The sequence below is a fragment of the Mytilus galloprovincialis genome, chromosome 1, assembly GCF_965363235.1.
Source record: "Mytilus galloprovincialis chromosome 1, xbMytGall1.hap1.1, whole genome shotgun sequence".
NCBI classification, from domain to species: domain Eukaryota; kingdom Metazoa; phylum Mollusca; class Bivalvia; order Mytilida; family Mytilidae; genus Mytilus; species Mytilus galloprovincialis.
In genome coordinates this window covers 107,436,003-107,460,123 of record NC_134838.1, presented here as the reverse complement: position 1 = coordinate 107,460,123, position 24,121 = coordinate 107,436,003, and the positions used below count along the sequence as shown (strand labels likewise).

Sequence of the window (24,121 nt, the reverse complement as noted above, 5' to 3'; positions counted from 1 at the left end):
TTATCGCTATTTAATAACACAAAAGTAGATGGAATTGAAAAAGAAAGCACAGGTTACAATAAAAGCAAGCTAGTGTAAGTTGGGTGTACCAAGTCAGGAATATAACAGTTGTAATCCATTGTTTCATGTGTTCTTTTGATTTTGCCATTTGATTATGATTTTCCCGTTTAAATTTTCCTCTGAGTTCAGGATTTTTGTTATTTTACTTTTTATCAGAAGCTTTTTGTTCATTTTTCTAAACTGTACCATAGAAATAAAATAAGAAATAGAAAATGTGTTTACACTGCACAATAAGCATAGTATGTGTATAAAGGCCTATATTGAATACATGAGTTTTTAATTAATCTGGTGGAATCCAAAAAAAATATTAAAGGGAGACAATACAGTGTCAGTTCTATTGCCTTTTATTTGATTTTGAGACAAGTTATAGATTGGGATGAGATCTTTTGAAAAATATTAAAATAAAACATATGTTGAAAATTGAAAAGCTATAATAAAATTATCAAAAACTGCAATTTCTAGCAACAAAATAGTGAAATTTATGTTTATGTAAAGCTCTGATAAATGTGCACTATATAAAAATAAAAATAGAATGTCAATATATAAAGTTGACTTCCCCTATGTATTTTGAAATAAATTGAAGCATAATATATTGCAGAAAAATCACTTTTCACTGGTTGGGAAAGTTATTTTGTTCCAAATGCAAGTGGATATAGCCAATAATTTAGAAGAAAGCAAACGCAAGAAAAACCCAAAAAATCTTTATCAGGACACCATTTTGATATAATATTCTTTCATTTTTAAAGTTCTTTATACCAAATTTTCTTTAATAAATGTACTGACAATAATAAATGATTTAATATTTTATTATAAAACAAATACATACTAAATAGATAAACACACAAAACTGCACACACCATGCAATGTATATCCTTAATGCAGCTCAAATTGAATGATGAACAAAATCCTAAACAGAAAAGTTAATTTAAATTTGGATTTCTTTTTTTTTTAAGAGGAAATTGAGGAACAATACACTTGAAACTTAAATATGATGAGTATACTGCTCCATATTTTAATGTTGATATTTTCAGAGTTTTAAAATCACCTGTTACATTTCTTTTCATATTGACTTGTTTATTTGAAAAAATAAAATCTCTGATACTTGTATAACAATATATGTAAACTTAGCTACACATAAACACTGATCTGAAGTGGTCTCTATAGGTGTTCACTACAGGTATTGCAGCATGGCAGAAGTTTGACAAGTTTTGGAATAAAAAGAAGGTGAAATATCCTTATCAGGTAAGAGAAGAGATCAAAGTAGAAAAGGTTTGTCTACTTCTTGTCTGAATATTTGTTCTACAGCACTATTTATGGGAAATCAGATCTCATGATTGGCTACTAAGATAAAGTCAGTGTGTGATGATGCTGTATTTAACTCAAACCCATCAAAATTCCATTATTAATTCATGGCAATTTTTAGCTTTTTATTTTTGCAAATGAGCAAAAGTTCTGTTCAATTCTGATGTCTTACATTTGGAAGTACTTCTGATTTGAGTAACTTAAACAGTTATATGACACAATACAACTGGAAAAAAACTATAATCATATTAGGATTTATAAAATAATTATCATATTTAAATTCAATATAATAAATTATGAATATCTTTAGTTTGTAAGTTGAGTGGACAAATTCTACTATTTCTGCTTCAAAATAAAAAAAAATCACTGTAAATGCTTAAAAACACAAACTACAGGTACATATCTAGTTTTTTTATTAAATAATTTGTCCACCGAGTATATAATTGAATACATCAGATACACACTATATAGGTATATATATTATATAATCTGGGGTTACATGTTAAAACCTACCAGATTGTATCATCACTGAAAATAAATTCACATGATTATAATGTTAGAGCTGTTCTACGTAACAAACAAATGCTCTATTTATACCTACATGTTTTTGTGTAAAAAAGACAGAAATACACATCAAAATCTGACACAAAATTAAAGTTTTTATGATGACCTATTTATGTTTCTAAGTTGTATCATCGCTGAAAATAAAGTTACAGGATTATAATGTCAGAACTGCTCTACTTAACAAACACAAATAATCTAAATAAAAAACTAATACAGACAGACATGATGCTCTTTAAATGTTTCTAGGGTCATACAGAGTTGTCTGTCTTGTTTTTTTTATCAGAAATATTAATTAAATATCATAAATGTTTATACTACTATAAAAAAGGTTCAAGATATCCTGCGTAAAGTCACTTTCATAACTAGAAAAGTGTGTCTCTTTTAGGGAAACCAAGTTCAGTCAAACAAATCAGCTAAATTTCCAACACTTTTCTTAATGAATAAAAATTCTGCAAAGTCTTGTCTATGAAATACATAGCCAGACATTCATAAAAAAAATTAATATAAGACACAAGCAGAAAATTTGACCTGTTGAGAACCATATTTTTATTCAACATCCAAATGGTCCTAAATTATATTACATGCACTCATTTCTATCCAACTTCTTTGTCCTAACCTAATGTTAATTTGGTTCTTGGCTATATTTATATATTTTTTTGTCCTTACCTAACGTTAATATGATTCTTGGCTATATTACTTATTTCACCATAACTATCTCCTTCCTCATTACCGAAGGTTAACATGAATGGATCAACAGCCAGATCAGATTGTACAGCACATCCAGTTTTACTACTACTAGTAGTTGGTATAACCTGTGCTGATCTAGTAACAGGTTTTGGAGTAACGGCAGGAGTGACTGGTGATGCTGGTGTTGTAAGGCGATTCAAATTTTGGCTGTTATCTTCCGGAGGTTCTGGGATAGAACATCTTCCAACATCAGCATTCTCAAACACATCTGTATTCAAATTCAATATTCTGAAGGAAAAGAAAAGATCTTGTATACAAACAGTTGAATACCATCAAAATTTACTGTCAGCTTTTAGTTTGCTATTTTGAAGGAAGGAGATAAAAAAAGAACCCTTTTAACATTTAACTGTTTATTTATTTTAAATAAATGCCATAAAAATACCAAAAGTAATTTGAAGAAGCACTGTAAGAGGCAAAATTGAATAGAAGTTTTAGTCTAATAAACAATTTGCAATTGACCTTAAAAAAAAAGAACTGTCAAACTGACAGCAAATCAAGTTAACTGTATATTGAAAGTAACCATTGTTGAATTTTAGAGGACCAATAATACAAATTGAATTGAAGTATTCCAGTATGGTGCTTTCATGCTTGTTTGACCTGCCAGTTTCAATAAATAGATATAAGAATATGCCTATTCTAATTATAGAACTCACTCTCCATTGATAACAACATCATTCATGCACCCATACAATCCTTCAAAGTTTGGTGCTAAGTCTTGGCTTGTAGGCAGTCCTATGCCACCAAGGTATAGCTGTGTTACTTCAATAGTTGTTATACCAACAGGTAATGTTTTCTCCCCAATAAATACATCATCAACATACACTGTTATCCTGTATAAATAAAAACAACGTGATCAGTGTTGATAAAACCCAGCAAAATAGGAAAGTTCACCTTTACAATTCTGTAGCAATATCTAATAAACAATTCTGTCATATTGCTAGTTTTTCAAATGAAAGTAAAATAATAATGCTATTCTATACCAATATATGTTTCTCCTCTCTGGGATCTATCAGAAATTAAATCCACTAAGTAACATATTGTATAGTCTAGCAAGCATATATTCAAATCTACGATATATTCAGATTTTTCAGTAACGCATGAAGAGTTTTCTCTCTCTCAAATCTGATTATATAGAACACTACAACATTACAAACTTCACAATTTGATCCCAAAGCTACATTTAAAGGTCAGAAGTCAGTATCTTTGTCTCCTGAAAAATGTCAAATAATTCAACAGCAAACAGGAAGTGACTGTAAAGCGAATGTACAAATTGCTTAATCCCTACTACTTAACATTGTAAAGCTGCATACCAAATATCAAATCATTCCATTATAAAGAAGCCAAGAAAAGTTTTTTAAAAGTTGCTATCCAAGTTCTTTTCAACAGATGGATGATGTGGAGCTGTTACTAGACATAATTTCATCTTTGGAGATGTAGGTAAAAAGAATTATATTGAAGATAGAAAAGTTGAAACACACCAACTACCTAAATAAGCAATGAGATGGTTGGTCATGCACTGTCATGGCTAGTCAAATATAAAATTTGATATAACTGCATAAACAGTTTTATACAATATACTTACATTCGATTTTTCTTAAGAACTCCCACAGTATGTGTTCTGCCATCATTGTATGTTCCTAGTGATGTAATTATTTGTGGTATAGAATTACCACTAAATCTTCCTTCTATCTTTCCATCTGTTAAAGCTACGGTGTAATAATTCTAAAACAAAGAAACAAGGCAAACATTAATAAAACTTTAATAAATTATCTACATTCAACAAGACACTTTTACCTGAATAACCTGGATAACTAGATAACAAAAGTACAAAACCAAAACACATATACTATCTAACATTGTAATATGACGTCCTTACTACGCTTTGTAAACAAAGCCGTGTTCTAATGAGCACAAAATATGTTTGACACATACGCACAAACCTACTGTGTATATTAACGTTATTTCCATCATTATCCTTTAAAATATATACATTTAAGCAGCTAGCTTAAACTTTTATTATATATTTTTATAAAACAACATATATTTACCCTGCTCGTAGTTTTTAAACTTATTAAATATGAAATGTAATGCAGACTCCTCGGGTGGAAACGGGAAGAGCCAAACATTTTTACGGTATTTTCGTACCCTCGACCTATAAAAATAATGTATTTGTTCTATTAGAATATATATATATATATATTTGTCGATATTTTACACCTTGCTGTGAGCGAGGTGTAAAATATCGACAAATATAATGCCTACCAATATTAAAATGAGCATAGAGCATGACATGAAGGAATTATTTCTTAAATCAACAACAAATACCTTTTCACAATCTACTCATATAAAGATGTAGATTGAAGGACAGTTTGGTGTTTCATTATCAAGCAATTTTTACAAGCATATCAGGAAGATAACATGATGGAAAGATATGAACATGAACCCTGCTTTGTACTAAACTTACATCAAAATGTACTAGTTTACTAGGTAACAACACACAGGGAGAGATGCCATCCTACAAAGATACATTATTCTGACCACAAGCCAATAATGTTTTGTTCTTACTCCTTGCTGTTGTGTGCTTAGCAGCAAATAACAATTCTCATTGTTTTGATTTTGAATCCCAACACTTCCCACACTTGAGCGATCACACTCCATTGTACAATGAGACCATTGAGGCAGCTTCTCATTAAGAATTTCAAATTTAAAACTCATATTCTCTTTTCTTCAATGGTTAAACAATCTCAGTTATTGATCTTTATAATGAGACAATTTTTCCTTCAATGGTGTGTGGTCAGTAAATGACATTCTAGACCACTATTTACAACACATGGATAGGGGGAGGGTTGAGATCTAACAAAACATGTTAACCCCATTGCATTTTTGCTGTTTTCTGCTCTTTGGTCAGGTTTTTGTCTCTTTGACATATTACCCATTTTCATTTCAATTTTATTTATATTGAAGTAACTTGTATTAATATTGCTACTTTATCTCTTTTTCATTATCTTCTCTTATACTAACCCTGTCATCCACATCTCTAGCCAACAGTAATAAAGCATTTGGTCTCATAGTTCTGAAAGACAGGGTTATTCCCCCTTGAGTCTCCAGAAGGGATTGAGCTTTGTAGTAAGCATAACCTTTCCCATAGAAACCAATAATTCTGTAACCCTGAAACAAAGAAATTCAATTAATTGGATGTGATAATGGTTCTCATGAAGTTAAAATATCAATAAACATTCTCAAAATCCAAAGTTTTAAAAAAAAACCTACTTATTTACTTCACAAATTCTTAGCTTTGTATAATTCAGAATTATATGATACTTTTTCTTAATATGAAAATGTGTAGTATAATATGTACCTTAATTTTTTTTTTATATTCTAAATAGTATCAAAGAACATATTAATTCAGGATATAAAGCAACATTTTTCACACATACAAACATATTTACACAACAAAAAGCAATTTTAAAGAGATTTTTTTTAAAAATAAGATGTTGGACAATATTAAAACAAGAATGTGTCCATAGTACACGAATGCCCCACTCGCACTATCATTTTCTATGTTCAGTGGACCATGAAATTGGGGTAAAATCTCTAATTTGACATTAAAATTAGAAAGATCATATCATAGGGAACATGTGAACTAAGTTTCAAGTTGATTGGATTTCAACTTCATCCAAAACTACCTTGACCAAAAACTTTAACCTGAACTTCGCACTATCATTTTCTATGTTCAGTGGACCATGAAATTGGGGTCAAAACTATAATTTGGCATTAAAATTAGAAAGATCATATCATGGGGAACAAGTGCACTAAGTTTGAAGTTGATTGGACTTCAACTTCTTCAAAAACAACCTTGACCAAAAACTTTAACCTGAAGCGGACGGACGAACGGAGGCACAGACCAGAAAACATAATGCCCCTCTACTATCGTAGGTGGGGCATAATAATTACAGTTAACTCTCGTTGTTTCGAACTCGGTTGACTCGAAATTTGGGATGAGTCGAAGTTTTCACGTGGTACGGAACTTTGTTCCATATAAATGTATGTAATTCAACTCCTGATGAGTCGAAATTGGATGAATTGAAATTTCGGTTGAGTCGAACTAAATTTACTAACCCAAGGATAACAAAAGCATTCAAAATTCATTATTTATCTCGAACTAATACACATATGTCAAAACATGACCTCCGGGTTTTAAATAGATTGAAAAGTTAATCTGACAATACACGTGTTATTAAATTTCCAGTCACTGACCACTGTATTGATTTATGACATGCTATTTCCACAAGTGTTTAGCTAAGATTATCTTTTATAGAATTTTAATAAATGATTAGTGATACATTGTTAATGTTCATGAAAAAGTATTTAAAATGTTTACAAAACAATTAATTGTGATTTACACTAATGAGCTTGGGTGTGTATAAAGTAAGGATTATGACTTCCGTTGATGATCACCTCAAACATACTCTATCGGCGTCTTTAATCTTGTTGTATTTTCTTTTGAAAAGAAAGAGTGAGATAAAACAAAATGAAGAGAAATCTAAATTTTTTAAAATCTCATGTATCCGAGAATAAACAATTTTGTCAATTATAAACGACCTGAATAACAAAACTATCGATAGGAAATTACTCTCTCAGAAAAAAGCTATAGGAAAAAATTGTAACTGAAACAATTGAATAAGTAAAAGTAATGTTATTATAATAATGAATGACCATGACATATAAATACATCGATCTGATACCAGAATATTGATCCCCTTCCCATATTCACCCGGATTTATTTTAGCTTTACCAAGCTAAGCAAAAGTTGTGTCCCTTGTTCTGTCAAACTTCCGATTTCGTTTGAGTCAAACTATATGTATCTCAAAATATTTCTCTGGTCTGGCTGACTTCTAGATAACGATAGTTGACTGCATTGTAAATTTGTAATACAAGTTTGTTCATAGTTAAACTAATCTAATAAAAATACATTTTGCACTTATTTGTAACGATCCAGCGCCCTCGTGGGAAAAATCGTTGACTCTTATTCAGACGTTTTATATATATATGTATTTGGCTACCTCATCTGGACATCCTGCTTGTACCCCAACAATCTCCTCTTGTAACAGGTCCACCCTATTTCGGGATCCTTGGTACTGAATATCTTTCAAACAGCCTAAAAATTTGGTGTTGATAATGGTTCCCCTGTAAATCATAAATACATGTATCTATTTTACAAGGCACAACAGATATCATTACACATTACATTATATAGTAATTATTTGAATGGCTAATACAGTATCACATTACATAGTTTAATTTCAATGTTTTTCCAAAAATTTGCAGGAGTGGGCTGTGGTGAATTATGGTGAGAATTTGAATCCTCCATTGAACAACCCTTTTATTCACCAGTGAATAACCTTTTCATGGTTTTTGCATGAATTATCTCCCATAAAAAATGATGTTATTGACGCCTATAAATAAATTGGCAACGGCAAAGTAATATCTTAGAAGTCCATAAGGTAGTCAATCAAATAACAGGGAAACAAGATCAAACAATGCTTGAAAAATCATCGAGTTCTGAGGAGATCTCTCATAAACCGTCTTTTCAGGGCCATCAATATTTTACAGAAAGAGTCTACCTTTGTTATACAAACCAGAAATTTTTAGACTCAAAATAATTTTTCTTTCGTAAGTGTTGAAATTTTTTTTTTACTCTAAATTTAAGGCAAAATTTCACACTTAATTATTTGTTTGGTATTATGGCCCATTGAGTCGATGAATATCCAAATTTGACAACTCCTTGGCGGGCCATAATTGATGGCAAACAATTTAAAAGTATAAGATCTATCTGTCAAACAGATTCAAAGGACTTGCTTTCATAAGCTATCATTGTTTTAATATTAAATAAAATAGTCCCACAACTGGTATTGAAATCATCAAATCAATCTGATGATATAGCATGGTCAAGAGAGCATGATAACAAACAAGGATGTGTCCATAGTACACGGATGCCCCACTCACACTATCATTTTCTATGTTTAGTGGACAATGAAATTGGGATAAAAAGATCATATCATAGAGAACATGTATACTAAGTTTCAAGTTGATTGGACTCAACTTTATCCAAATTACCTTGACCAAAAACTTTAACCTGAAACTTGCACTACCATTTTCTATGTTCAGTGGACCATGAAATTTGGGTAAAAACTCTAATTTGGCATTAAAATTAGAAAGATTATGTAATAAAGAACATGTGTACTAAGTTTGAAGTTGATTGGACTTCAACTTCATCAAAAACTACCTTGACCAAAAACTTTAACCTGAAGCGGAATGAATGGACGGACGGACGGACAAACAGACGGACTGACGCACAGACCAGAAAACATAATGCCCCTCTACTATCGTAGGTGGGCATAAAAATCTTTCCCAAGTATGAAAGCTTTATGTGAAGTGATCTCTCGGTATTGATAGGTTTTGGACGGACCCTGAATGGACAAGAACAAATAAAACTTGCTGAAAGATTCTCAAATATCAACGATAAACATTTGCCAGATTGAATCTAAAAGCTTTAATTCAATATCTACCTCTTTTTGAATTCTGTAGTGTCAACACTATCTGGATAACCTCCAAAATAAAACTTGCTTCCAAGTATATCTAAACCATTGTTATTACCAGGTGCCTCACATGTTTTCCTTTCCTCGCCAACTTGTAACAAAGCTATTTTCAAAATAAAATGTACAAGTTAGGAAAAAAAATCAATAAAGAAGACATTACATTATGCTATTAAAATAATAATCCACCTGCTTTTTACAAATAAAATCAGATTTGAAATGATAAACTGGATGGTAGGAAGGGCAAATAAGCATTTATTATAATATCGTAATAATAATAAATTTAACTTGATATATTTATGATTTTCAAAGTTTTTGCTGTCTAACAACTGTCTTAAAATTTATAATTATAAATCATATAAAGTCATAAATATAAAGAAATCTTATGAATAATTTAGCATTCTACTACAATGGCAAAGTTGAAAAGTATTCTCAAAGAGATGACAGAGTGATATATTAATTTCAAGTTAATGCAAAGACAAGTTTGTAGAAAGAATGATGATATGTTTTAGATTCATGCATGCTTGTCATATACATAAGCCTTAAAGAAAATTTCTGAATTGTTACCAATTAATTTTCTTATGAATTACATTTTATCATGAAAATATGAAAGAAAATTAAAGACATTTTTTTGTAACAATCATATATGGTCATATATTTTAACCAAAATGATCATATTGTAAAAAAAAATGTTAATGAATCATAGCTATGATAATCTGAGATGACATTAAAGGGAGACAATCTACAAAACAATACATTAAATCACTTCTAAATCTGATTATATCTCTGTACATAACATTTTTAGAAACCTTTTTTACAAGTCTTTTTAGATAATATTATAAAGAATATATTTGTTATGTTTAAATAATCCAAAGCAGATATAGTAAGCGGTGTATATATTATGCACACTTTGTTAATACCCCTTTTGTCTACACGATCAGCAAGTACATAAACCCATGAATTATTAGTATATGTTCCGTTTGTCTCTGCACGTGCATAGGTGGTGCCACCCAAGTAAAACTGCAGGACCAGTTTGCCATTTACGGTCTCTAAAGATATGAAATCTCCCTGAAATTAACATGCATAGTAGGATATGACTTGTTATTTGTTAACTATTTATAGGAATCACTAGAGGATACAAAGAGTCAGTTATGCTCACCTTGGTTATATATTACAAAGGATCTATTGCTAACATGCCACTTTGACATCATCATTGTTTTTAGATTAGGATATGAACAAAAGATAATGTGAGGAATATGACAGCAACCAAAAACACATAATAAAACAAGAATGTGTCCAAAGTACACAGATGCCCCACTCCCACTATCATTTTCCATGTTCAATGGACCGTGAAATTGGATAAAAAATATAATTAGGCATTAAAATTAGAAAGATAATATCATAGGGAACATTTGTACTAAGTTTCAAGTTGATTGGACTTCAACTTCATCAAAAACTACCTTGACCAAAAACTTTAACCTGAAACATGCACTTTCATTTTCTATGTTCAGTGGACCGTGAAATTGGGGTCAAAAGTTTAATTTGGCTTAAAAATTAGAAAGATAATATCATAGGGAACATTTGTACTAAGTTTCAAGTTGATTGGACTTCAACTTCATCAAAAACTACCTTGACCAAAAACTTTAACCTGAAACATGCACTTTCATTTTCTATGTTCAGTGGACCGTGAAATTGGGGTCAAAAGTTTAATTTGGCTTAAAAATTAGAAAGATCATATCATAAGGAACATGTGTACTAAGTTTCAAGTTCATTGGACTTCAACTTCATCAAAAACTACCTTGACCAAAAACTTTAACCTGAAGCGGGACAGACGGACGAACGAACGGACGAACGAACGAACGAACGAACAGACGGACGGACGAACGAACGGACGCACAGACCAGAAAACATAATGCCCCTCTACTATCGTAGGTGGGGCATAACAACATTCACAGCTCAAGAGCTGCCAAAAAAACCCTGATAAGACAACGAACATTGAGATATCAACAACAAGATGCTCTGCAGGGTGCAGCTTTATAGGACCACAGAGGTCAAACCCTGAACAGTTGGGGCAAGTATAGACACAATATTCAAGCTTGATACAGCTTTGAATTTGGATTGTGATAAAATAGTTGACACAACATAGGTTTCTGACACAGAATAAATGTGGTCTAAGAACTTAAACTTCAAAAATTAAAAATGTTTTGACCCTTTGAACCTTAATGTAGGCCAATTTGAAAACAGGACCAAAAATTAAGAATCTAAATACACGGTTAGGTTCGGCATATCAAATAACCCCAATAATTCAGTTTTTGATGAAATCAAACAAAGTTTAATTTGGGACCCTTTTGGCCCCTAATTCCTAAACTGTTGGAACCAAAACTCCCAAAATCAATCCCAACCTTCCTTTTGTGGTAATAAACGTTGTGTTTAAATTTCATAGATTTCTATATACTTATACTAAAGTTATTGTGCAAAAACCAAGAAAAATGCTTATTTGGGCCCTTTTTGGCCCCTAATTCCTAAACTGTTTGGACCAAAACTCCCAAAATCAATTCCAACCTTCCTTTTGTGGTCATAAAGCTTGTGTTAAAATTTTATAGATTTCTATATACTTATACTAAAGTTATTGTGCTAAACAAAGAAAAATGCTTATTTGGGACCTGTTTTTGGCCCCTAATTCCTAAACTGTTGGGACTAAAACTCCCAAAATCAATCCCAACATTCCTTTTGTGGTCATAAAGCTTGTGTTTTAATTTCATAAATTTCTATATACTTATACTAAAGTTATTATGCAAAAACCAAGAAAAATGCTTATTTGGGCCCTTTCTTGGCCCCTTAATCCTTAACTATTGGGAGCAAAACTCCAATAATCAATCTCAACCTTTCTTTTGTGGTCATAAACCTTGTGTTTAAATTTCATAGATTTCTATATACTTATACTAAAGTTATTGTGCAAAAAACAAGAAAAATGCTTATTTGGGCCCTTTTTGGCCCCTTATTCCTAAACTGTTAAGACCAAAACTCCCAAAATCAACCCCAACCTTCCTTTTGTGGTCATAAACCTTGTGTTTGAATTTCATAGATTTCTATATACTTATACTAAAGTTATAGTGCGAAAAACCAAAAGTCTTCGGATGATTATGACGACGATGACGCCAACGTCATACCAATATACGACCTCAAAAATTTTTGCAGCCGTTTAAAAATAACTTAAGAGAAATCTAACAAGTAATGGGTTAACCAGATGTTTGTGTACTTTACTCCATTTATTGTTTTCTGAATCAGTGGAAAACTTAAATGTATACAAAACAATGAAAACAAAAATCTGAAACATTTTCAATCTTATGTTAATGACAGTTTTCAAATAATGATCTACAAGAAGAACAATACTAGAAACTGACTTGTAGCTCAAAGTATAAAATCATTTCAAACCTCAAGGCAACTCCAAACTTCATAAATTCATTGAGAAAATACTTCATCTGCTCATTTATGCAAATAAAATTAAAGAAAGAAACTGTTTGAATTGTTTATAGTAAATTCAAAAGACCCAACAAAATGTATTCAAGCTATGTCCTGAATTACAAAAACAGCTTCACAGATGTAAAAAAAAAAAACTCATTGACGATGACAGATGCAAAGTGATGACAATTACTCATGTGGTTCTAAGGATTAGAAAAAACAAACAATCATTAGTTAATATATACCTCTGAAATACCACACTAATCCAAATATATTTGCATAAAATCAGATTTAGAAATGATATCTTTTTCATCTAGCAATGTAGAATATCCCAAAAGCGAGGATTCTAAGCTTATTTCTAGATCTACAAATATGACTAAAAGAAAATACATTCTAAGCTGCCAAATATATTTGGATTTGCAAGCAATGTGCTTTGAAAGTATTGACACTATTTCTAAGATACAGAAATTCAAGTTTTGCTTTTAAAATTTCACTGTTAAATAATATAAGAGAAATAGCTCATTTCTTTTTCTTTCATACACATTATAATTGAAATTTTTATCTATTTTACAATATATCCAAAAGTGAAAAAAGGGTGAATTATTTGTATAGATAAAATGGATATATCTTGTTTCTTTTATTAAAATCTTTTAAAAATTATCTTTAAATCTTAAATCTGATTCTTTGAAACTTTGTCACTACTTTCCTTTATTGTTTTAAGACACTATAAAACAAAGGTGTAAATTGTTAGTGACAATGGTCATAATTTAGTGATGTAAATCATGAAATATACCCTGTCGATCAATCCTGTCTGCTACCACAAAATGCCATTTATTATTGTTATATTCAAGGTTTTCTGATAAGGGCAGCCTACAAAATGTCACACCACCAGTATATATCTGTAATACCAACTTTCCGTTCTCTAAACCTAAGTAATAAAAATCTCCCTGAAAAGTAAATGCACTAGATGGTTTACTAGTGATCAAATCAGAATTATAACCTAATAATCCAAACAGTTTCCATCTTCTTTTCATATAGGATTCAAATAGATGATGCAATTCAGTTGGGACTTTTTTTTTAATTTTAAGTCAAAAATAGTAATTTTGCATCTGTTCATATAAGTTTTATTGCATTATGTACTCCCTGGCTTGATAACCTCTCAACCAGACAACAATGTAACAACATTGCAACAGATAAGCCAATGAACACCAAATAAATACCAATGCATCTTACTAAAGCAATAAAGACTGAAAATAATCTCTTGTGATTTTGAACTTAGTCCCAAATATTGTTGATGTGAGGAATGCACACAATAATTTCTGAATTTACATCTAATTTAGTATTTTGTGGGATTAGTGCTATCCTTTGAATGTAAAGTTGATTTTTCTTATTTTCACAATTCAAATGGTTGACACTCCAATCAAATTTATAATCAATTACCTCTTTTTTAAATTTTTTATTTTGTTCAAGATATTGCTGCTTCAAACTTTGAACATATATTTCATTGTAATGTTCTCTGATGAGGAATATTGGCCAGAGCATGAATATAGTGTCAATTTTTAGCTATATTTTCATTCCCCCTGCTATGCATTACACATATGTCCTCATAAACCGTGCCTCTCACACACCTTCGAAAATGAAAGAAAAGGAGATATCTGAACACTAAATGCAGGTTATTCTGTTATTCAGGGCCTCATTGTCTGAATGGTCTTTATACAATTCATCTACAGTTATCACTTTTCTGTCAATTCTGAGGTTCTAAACCCTACTTGTGGTGGAGCATGTTTGAATCCAATCTTAATTGACAAGGATTTTCCTGGTGAAGGTCTCAGTTCCTTTCTAACTTCCTCCATTCATAAAAAATGGCTGCCTTGATATACACTAGGGTGCTAATAGTGGTGTTCAACGTCAACATACAGACAAATAAACCAATCTTTACAGCACAAAAACTAATGTGATAATATTTGATAGTAATAAATAAATCTAACCAATGTCTATTAAAGATTGCAATTTTAATCTTATCAGAGGATAATGAATTATAATTATGTTCATTCCTATCAATTTAGTCTGGATAAGGCTATGGGTTTAATTTGACAACAAAAATACTAACACTAAAAAGGGGGTGCAGAGGATAATAGTATGATAGAAACATGGATCCAGAGTTATAAGATACTATAATATTACAATAAGGCTAAATATTTTCTAACAATATGCAGTACAATAATAGTTGCTATTATATCAGTAACATACAGTACACTTACCAGTTGTTCATTTCCAGCAAACAACAGTGTAGAGTTAGCCCAGAATGTTTTGAAATGGAAACTTATCTGGAATTCTCTACTATTATAATTAGGTATTTTGGGGATAGAAGCGTATCCTGATCCTAGGAAATGGAATGTTGTTGCTGATGCTGCAGCAGTAGGGCTGAAATAAAATACATTTTGTAAGTTAAATTTCATGGTTCTATCAAAGGTCTTAGTGTTAAACCTAGCATAAAATGTGTGTAATTTTTTCTTTCTTTTAATATGTCCAGTGAGCTTATATAAAAAAATTTATTGCTTAAAATTATTTACATATAACTTACAAAAATGTGTATTTAATCTGCATTCATGGGGTTTAGCTATCAGAAATAGCTGTTGAAGACGTTGAAATTTGCATATAAACTTTGTCTCTATACTATGTAATCACCTGCAAGTATGCATTATTTCTGTTTTACACAGCTTTGATGGGGATTAATTAAAAGAAAGAAATAAATAAATGTCAATGGGAGATAATTCAAAAAACAGTTTGAGTACTGTCAAGAAAGTGAAAAGCAAAGTAGCATTTTTCTATCATTTTAGAATTATATTAGTCCATAGCTATTTCAAAGGTGTAGTTATGGGTTACCAAATATAAGTTTTCTCATTCAAGGCTTAGTTATTCTTATTTTGTGAAACGTTTAAATTGTATACTTACGCCTCCCTACAGCCACCACATAATGGTGATGATGTCTTGAATTCATGTAGACCTATACGAGCCTCATCAAAATGAAGTTCACTTATGCAACCAGAAAAGTTTCCATTGGTAACCATAGGGGGTCTCTGAAAAACAGACAAATGATGACCATGAGGTATTACCATACAAAAGCATTATATAGGATAAGTGCACTAGAAGACCATACCTATTAACTTTTTAACACAATACAAAGAAGAATAACAGTCTGTGCTAAGTGAAAAATGTGTGTTCATAAAACATGAGAATTTATTTTGACTGAATTCAGTTGATAGGTGTTTTTCTTGGATTCAAATTTTTGATCTATTATTTTCTCAGCTATGGGTAATTTCTATAATCTTTCATTTATATAAGATTTTCTTATGTAAACTGCTATCAATTTAACCTCAAAACTAGAAGAACTCATGTATGTAGAGGGATATTTAATCTTCTTCATTATTATAAGCCCCATAAAGGGGACTTGTCTTACTGATAGATTCAATTCAATTTTGGTACCAAATTATTATATTGAAACAAACATGTGTACTCATAATACAATATATATGGGTACCAGATCAAAACAAAGATGGGTACCCACAACATGATTGATATATGTACCAGATTCAGACAGAGTTGTGTACTCACAACATGATTAAAAGGTATCAGATTAAAAAAAGATGGGTACACAACATGATTAATATGGGAACCACATTCAGACAGACATGTGTACTTACAACATGATAGATATGGGTACCAGATTCAGACAAAGATGTGTACAGTGCTTACAACATGATTGATATGGGTACCAGATTCAGAAAAAGAGGTGTACTCACAATATGATTGATATGGGTACCAGATTCAGACAGAGATAGGTACTTACAACATGGTTGATATGGGTACCAGATACAAACAGAGAGGTGTACTCACAATATGATTGATATGGGTACCAGATACAAATAGCTGTGTAGTATCATCCAGTTTTAGAGTAGATTTAATTCCTGGAGATGCTGCTCTGCTTTCTTCTACATTCAACATATCTTTAACAGGTGATACTTTCAATATTCCAATATTCTGTATTCTATAAAGAAAAATTTAGAGACATCAAAAATAAATGAACCAATACCATTTACTAGAAATCACAAATAGACTAATTTGCATAGCCTTAATCATTAAAAGCAGACAGTTTTATAAGAGTAATACAATGTATGTCCAAGATAAATAAGTGACTTATGGTGGGAAAGTACATCTACTGCGTACAGATAAATTAAATACATGTTGTTATTTCATGAAGATATCTGTCATCTGTTTAAGTTGTTTGACCAGACACTCAGATTGCTCCTAGTTACCAGTGAGGGAAAAGATTGCCTTGACAATTTTTTATTCCAACTTGGAAAATAGCACTACAAGGTTTAAACAAACCATTCGAAACAAACATGATTACTTGAAGACAATGTTCATGCATTTTTGTGTCATGATAATTAGTGAAACACTTACCTGAGTGCCTCAACTTTATACCATTTATCTACTTCGTTGACAGCATCATCTTGGTGAATAATCTTTCTGGGGCTATCGACCATAGATGGTCCATCCCCTACATCCCAACCAAACCTCAAGTAACCTTTTATCAGTTCAACAGACAGATATTCCTGGAGAGGTTACAAAACATTAATAGTACAAATGTTGTTATATATAAATGCAGTATGATTGTTAACTAACTTATTGTAAGGTGGTAAATTTATGGAAAGTACAAATTTCTAACTTCTTTTAATCATTATTACTTTATAGTAGTCACTTTTTCATGTTAATTTGGTTTTTAACAATGTGGTTAAATCTTTCTGTACACATGTTGATCTGTCCATTAATACTATTATAGTTCAAATCTGGAAACAGTTACTAGCTGTTAAGATATTAGTAATGTATATAACTGTGATACTAGTGCAACTTTGTTTTAAATATCAGTGGTGGATAAGATATTGATTTTATTTAAATATCTAATTAAAAATATATGAGATATGAATATGAAACTGCAATGTGTACTAGTTCAGCAGCCTTGGCCAGATTATTAACCTGGTATTTCACAATGTAACAGTTTGTTAGCATACATGTCATCATACATGTTAGTGTGAATATGAGCTGACCCATCTTTGCTCCGTATCCATAATACCACACAATCAGTGGAGAAGCAGCAAATACCAATTTTATCAGTCTTTGGATTGACTTTAATAGTAGGAGATTGAACCCGTGACCTCCTGTATTTGTGGTGAGAACACTACCAATGCATCACTGAAGCTGTATTTAAATGATATGACAATTTGAAGCTACTGAAGCATGAAAAAGAGAGTTAAGACTTTCATTCTCTATAAAATGGAAGAAGATGTTACTTAACAATGTGTATTTATTAAGACCTTCAAACATCTTTATAGTACAAACTACTTTTAAAATCATGGTTATAAAAGAAGGGTCTATTTCTCATCTCATATTTTTTACAGAAGAAACACTAATATGTTAAATTTGTGTTTGCAAATGTAAATTGCAGCAATTTTGAAAAAGTTGATGTGAAAACCAATAAATTGTTACCTGAGTAGATTTTTGGACTAAGACGAGCAGCATATCTTGGGATGTCTGATTAGTTTTAAAGATAAAGTTGATATTGTTAGTTGCTGCTTGTTTATATTTTGCTCTGTAGGATCTGGCACATTTACCTCCAGATAACAACGACACTTTCACCTGTAATTCATAGACATAAATATCAATACAAATAACAATTTAGTATTCCAACTCACTTAGATTCAAAGTACTAACAACAATAGGATATTCCACTCAAAAACAATAATCTATAATTGTACAATGAAAATCGATTTGATCAAAAGTAAACAAAACTGTAGCATAGTTCTTAATCACTAACCATACCATATATATGCTTGTATAATTAAAACTAGAGGCTCTAAAGAGCCTGTGTCGCTCACCTTGGTATATGTGAATATTAAACAAAGGAAGCAGATGGATTCATGACAAAATTGTGTTTAGGTGATGGTGATGTGTTTGTACATCTTACTTTACTGAACATTCTTGCTCCTTACAATTATCTCTATCTATAATGATCTTGGCCCAGTAGTTTCAGTGGAAAATGTTAGTAAAAATTTACAAATTTTATGAAAATTGTTAAAAATTGACTATAAAGGACAATAACTCCTTAGGGGGTCAACTGACCATTTTTGTCATGTTTGACTTATCTTTAGGTCTTACTTTGCTGTACATTATTGCTGTTTACAGTTTATCTCTATCTATAATAATATTCAAGATAATAACAAAAAACGTCAAAATTTTCTTAAAATTACCAATTATGGGGCAGCAACCCAACAACCGGTTGTCGGATCCATCTGAAAATTTCAGGGCAGATAGATCTTGACATGATAAACAATTTCACTTCGTCAGATTTGCTCTAAATGCTTTGATTTTTGAGTTATAAGCCAAAAACTGCATTTTACCCCTATGTCCTATATTTAGCCATGGCAGCCATCTTGGTTGGATGGCCGGGTCACCGGACACATTTTTTAAACTACATACCCCAAAGATGATTGTGGCCAAGTTTGGATTAATTTAGCCCAGTAGTTTCAGAGGAGAAGATTTTTGTAAAAGATCACTAAGATTTACGAAAAATGGTTAAAAATTGACTATAAAGGGCAATAACTCCTTAAGGGGTCAACTGACCATTTCGGTCATGTTGACTTATTTGTAAATCTAACTTTGCTGAACATTATTGCTGTTTACAGTTTATCTCTATCTATAATAATATTCAAGATAATAACCAAAAACAGCAAAATTTCCATAAAATTACCAATTCAGGGGCAGCAACCCATCAACGGGTTGTCCGATTCATCTGAAAATTTCTGGGCAGATAGATCTTGACCTGATAAACAATTTTACCCCATGTCAGATTTGCTCTAAATGCTTTGATTTTTGAGTTATAAGCCAAAAACTGCATTTTACCCCTATGTCCTATATTTAGCCGTGGCAGCCATCTTGGTTGGATGGCCGGGTCACCGGACACATTTTTTGAACTACATACCCCAAAGATGATTGTGGCCAAGTTTGGATTAATTTAGCCCAGTAGTTTCAGAGGAGAAGATTTTTGTAAAAGATTACTAAGATTTACGAAAAATGGTTAAAAATTGACTATAAAGGGCAATAACTCCTTAAGGGGTCAACTGACCATTTCGGTCATGTTGACTTATTTGTAAATCTTACTTTGCTGAACATTATTGCTGTTTACAGTTTATCTCTATCTATAATAATATTCAAGATAATAACCAAAAACAGCAAAATTTCCATAAAATTACCAATTCAGGGGCAGCAACCCATCAACGGGTTGTCCGATTCATCTGAAAATTTCTGGGCAGATAGATCTTGACCTGATAAACAATTTTACCCCATGTCAGATTTGCTCTAAATGCTTTGGTTTTTGAGTTATAAGCCAAAAACTGCATTTTACCCCTATGTTCTATTTTTAGCCATGGCGGCCATCTTGGTTGGTTGGCGGGGTCACCGGACACATTTTTTAAACTAGATACCCCAATGATGATTGTGGCCAAGTTTGATTAAATTTGGCTTAGTAGTTTCAGAGGAGAAGATTTTTGTAAAAGTTAACGACGACGGACGCAGGACGACGACGGACGACGGACGCAGGACGCCGGACGCCGGACGCAAAGTGATGGGAAAAGCTCACTTGGCCCTTCGGGCCAGGTGAGCTAAAAAGTCATCATAGATATATAGAATAATAATTAAAACCTAATACAACATACATTCCCTCTTTTATACAAAAAGAGACATAAATATGGATATAAATCTATATGGTTCTGAAGACTATTCTATTTGTAATATAATACTTTTTTTTTAAATTTACATCACTTTAATTTCTGGATCCAATGTTATATAATTTTTTTACAAAACACATTCATTTCATCAGTTTTTTTTATATGTGGTATACATAATTGACTAAAACCTGAAGAATAATATTAAATCAGTGCATCTACTTAATATTCAAACAAGTAATTTAATCATGTGTCTAAAGTGCCTTCTAGCCAGCACTGTATTGCCTCTGTCTAATATAAGACAGATATACTGTAGGTTCTGTAGTTACAGATTATGAGACAAGTCTATTACCTTAGCAGCCTGTGCTCTAGCCTGAGCTATGTTGTCTTTCAGTAGTTTTAGTTTACCAATCATATTAGACTCTGCATCTTTTGTCCTGTTTTGAGCTGCCTCTACGTCATCTATGATGGCTTCCATTCCATTTATATTCCTTCTTGCGATATCAACTAAACAACATAAGTTAGAAATGTTAGTTTAAATTCTATAATAATAACAGCATATCAGATTGTACATAGTTTATACTGCATGGCAATGCATGATGTAGACATTAGTTTATGGATTCTGAAATGTATGCATGATGGACCGAAATGAAAATTTGCTTCACTGATTAAATTTGTATAGTTGAACCATAGCAACAAAACCTCAAATATTGATGATGTGTGGCCTATAGAAGCGCTTCGTTAAATCCCTGAAATCAAAAAACAAAATAATTGCAATGCATTTCATTTTTATCCATAAAACGAATTTGTGCAATTTTGAATGACTATAATAGACATGGTTTGTAATGTTACTTGAGTTATGTTGTAGTCTAAATAATTCCACAATGCAGGAACAATTTCAATTATCTCAACACTGTGGCACAGTCCAAAAGACCTGCAACAGTTCACCAGCCATATGCCTGCTGGTGTTCTTACAATATATTCTTTTTAAAGAAAGAGAATTTTTGACCACTGTAGTTAATATAGCCATCAAAGCCAATTGGAAGACTATAAGCATATGGTTTCAAGGTCTTCTGCAATGTAAACCTAAACAAGTTTAAGAAAATATTTTAGCATAAAAGAAAAGACTACTTACTGGAATTTTTTGTATCAGTTATATATCCATCGACAGAAAAGTCTCTTATTTCTCTATATTTAGGCCACAACTTGTTGTCGATTTTATGTTTAACAGTATTTAGCTTATCTTGTGAACTTAGAACCTTATCATTTATCAAGGCTATACCATCTGTAACTCTCCTGGCTCTATCAGAGATACCTTTAATATATACAAAATATTCTTTTTCATTAAGGAAAAAATGTATCTTTTATCAGTTGTGACAAATAAGTTCTTGAAACATTTACAATGGTAGAATGAACAGTTTATAACTACTGATTTTAAAGTATCAAGTAACTATTTCATTTATTCATATAAGTATTAGTATACTTCTCCCAGTTAACCCAGTGCCCTAAAATAAATTAAATTTATTCAATCAAAACATCATCATTATAAATTAGAAAGCATTATCACTTTAACCAGGTTTTTATGCAAACTCACAGAAAATGACAAATATTTTACTTCATAAAAAACAAGTGAAACTGCGAGCTACTGCTCACTGATGATACCCCCGCCGCAAGTGGATAATATTAATAGTGTAAAAATATGCAAGTGTTCGGTAAACAGGAAGTTGTCAAGTGATGAATCTGAAAACGCATCACACGGTATAGCTGACTTATAAAAATCCTGAAACCAAATTTCAGAAATCCTTGTATTGTAGTTCCTGAGAAAAATGTGACGAAAATTTTTAACTTGGTTATCATGTGTAAAATCATGCAAGTGTTCGGTAAACAGGAAGTTGTCGAGTGATGAATCTGAAAACGCATCACACGGTATAGCTGACTTATATAAATCCTGAAACCAAATTTCAGAAATCCTTGTATTGTAGTTCCTGAGAAAAATGTGACGAAAATTTTCAACTTGGTTATCATGTGTAAAATCATACAAGTGTTCGGTAAACAGGAAGTTGTCGAGTGATGAATCTGAAAACGCATCACACGGTATAGCTGACTTATATAAATCCTGAAACCAAATTTCAGAAATCCTTGTATTGTAGTTCCTGAGAAAAATGTGATGAAAATTTTCAACTTGGCTATCATGTGTAAAATCAGACAAGTGTTCGGTAAACAGGAAGTTGTCAAGTGATGAATCTGAAAACGCATCACACGGTATGGCTGACATATATAAATGTTGATACCAAATTACAGAAAGGGTGGATGTGTAGTTCCTGAGAAAAATGTGACGAAAGTTTCATGGGACGGACTGACTGACGGACTGACTGACGGACTGACTGACGGACTGTGACGGACTGACAGACAGAGGTAAAACAGTATACCCCCCCTTTTTTAAAGCGGGGGTATAATAATAATCTTTCAGCTTATTCGCAAAAATTTTACATTTCAATGTATTTTTTCATATTTCAGTAATATTTGGACTTAAATGATTATCACTATTTGTAACATTTACCTTTAGGTAAGGTATCTATTCCATTTCTAATATCTTGAAGACCATTCCTTATATCTGTCTGTGTATTGTCAACTTTGTCTACATCTCCTTTTAATGTGTTTAAGTGGTTGCCTAAACCTGCAAGAAATGATGGCTTATTGAAAAATATATAAAATACACATCAATTAATAATAAATTGTAATTACCTAAACAATGTAATGAGTATGTGTGGAAGGGCCCTATTTGGCCCCTAAATGAAGTCCATTATCATTAAACGAAAAGTGTATTTATGTAAAAAAGTGATATAGAACAATCTGCAGTGGAGTATTCTTTTTTAGTTTGCTTGTTTATATTGAAAATAGCCAAACATTTGAGAGATTTTGGTATAAGTTGGCAACATGTGCTGAATTTTAATCACATTTAGCCCTACTTACCATAGAGCACATGGTAGGACAAACAAGATGTTTAAGTTAGACACATTATTCGTTATAACAAACATTATACTAAACCTTTTTTGGTTGATAAATGTGCCTTATGTTTCTGATACTAAATCTATGTTTTTTTTCAAATTATATTCAGTTATTATGTTTTAATCGAATGTTTGTAATAATTATGAAACTTAAAATAGAAATATAGTCCTCAATATTGATCCCCTGTTAAGCTAATCCTATAAGTCTGTTACTTACTTGATGTTCTGTTCTTGAGTTCATTAGCCCTAACCAATAACCTTCTACTGTCTCTCAATGACTTCTCAACTTCATTCTTTATATCATCTACACCTGCCTGTAATACATATGTATGTAAACTTAAATTAATCTCCAAAACACTGAACTCTGAGGAAAATTCAAAACATAAATCCCTGCCTGGTAATCAAAAGGCAAAATCAAAAGCTCTAACACATCAAATGTAAATGTAAAAGTAAATTTGACTTTTTAACTTTTTCATAAAATCAACAAAAACATTTTCTTAATTTGTTAATGGAATTTGTTGTCATGTAAGAATTTTCCAAAATATTCCCATCTCTTTGCCAAATTTGATAAAAAAGGGGGTTAAATCAAATTATTTCATCT

At 31.5% G+C, this 24,121-nt stretch overlaps 1 protein-coding gene across 4 annotated transcripts in view; it reads right to left on the bottom strand.

Annotated features, from left to right (window-relative positions):
- The window catches only part of LOC143049657 (laminin subunit alpha-2-like), a 117,068-nt gene that overhangs the window by 5,503 nt on the left and 87,444 nt on the right, over positions 1-24,121 (bottom strand). For 2 of the 4 annotated variants that reach the window (XM_076223296.1, XM_076223322.1), the window contains 17 exons: positions 23,738-23,834; positions 23,073-23,189; positions 21,648-21,827; positions 20,865-21,019; positions 18,279-18,428; positions 17,196-17,347; positions 16,629-16,779; positions 15,687-15,811; positions 14,993-15,155; positions 13,525-13,678; positions 9,243-9,375; positions 7,737-7,860; positions 5,695-5,841; positions 4,256-4,395; positions 3,327-3,503; positions 2,593-2,901; positions 1,876-1,890 (listed from right to left, as the gene is read on the bottom strand). In XM_076223296.1, coding sequence (XP_076079411.1) covers positions 1,876-1,890; positions 2,593-2,901; positions 3,327-3,503; positions 4,256-4,395; positions 5,695-5,841; positions 7,737-7,860; positions 9,243-9,375; positions 13,525-13,678; positions 14,993-15,155; positions 15,687-15,811; positions 16,629-16,779; positions 17,196-17,347; positions 18,279-18,428; positions 20,865-21,019; positions 21,648-21,827; positions 23,073-23,189; positions 23,738-23,834 — 2,489 coding nt within the window. Of the gene's footprint in view, positions 1-1,875; positions 1,891-2,592; positions 2,902-3,326; positions 3,504-4,255; positions 4,396-5,694; positions 5,842-7,736; positions 7,861-9,242; positions 9,376-10,189; positions 10,338-13,524; positions 13,679-14,992; positions 15,156-15,686; positions 15,812-16,628; positions 16,780-17,195; positions 17,348-18,278; positions 18,429-20,864; positions 21,020-21,647; positions 21,828-23,072; positions 23,190-23,737; positions 23,835-24,121 lie in introns of all 4 variants that reach the window. The other 2 variants (XM_076223306.1, XM_076223314.1) reach the window with 2 other exon arrangements.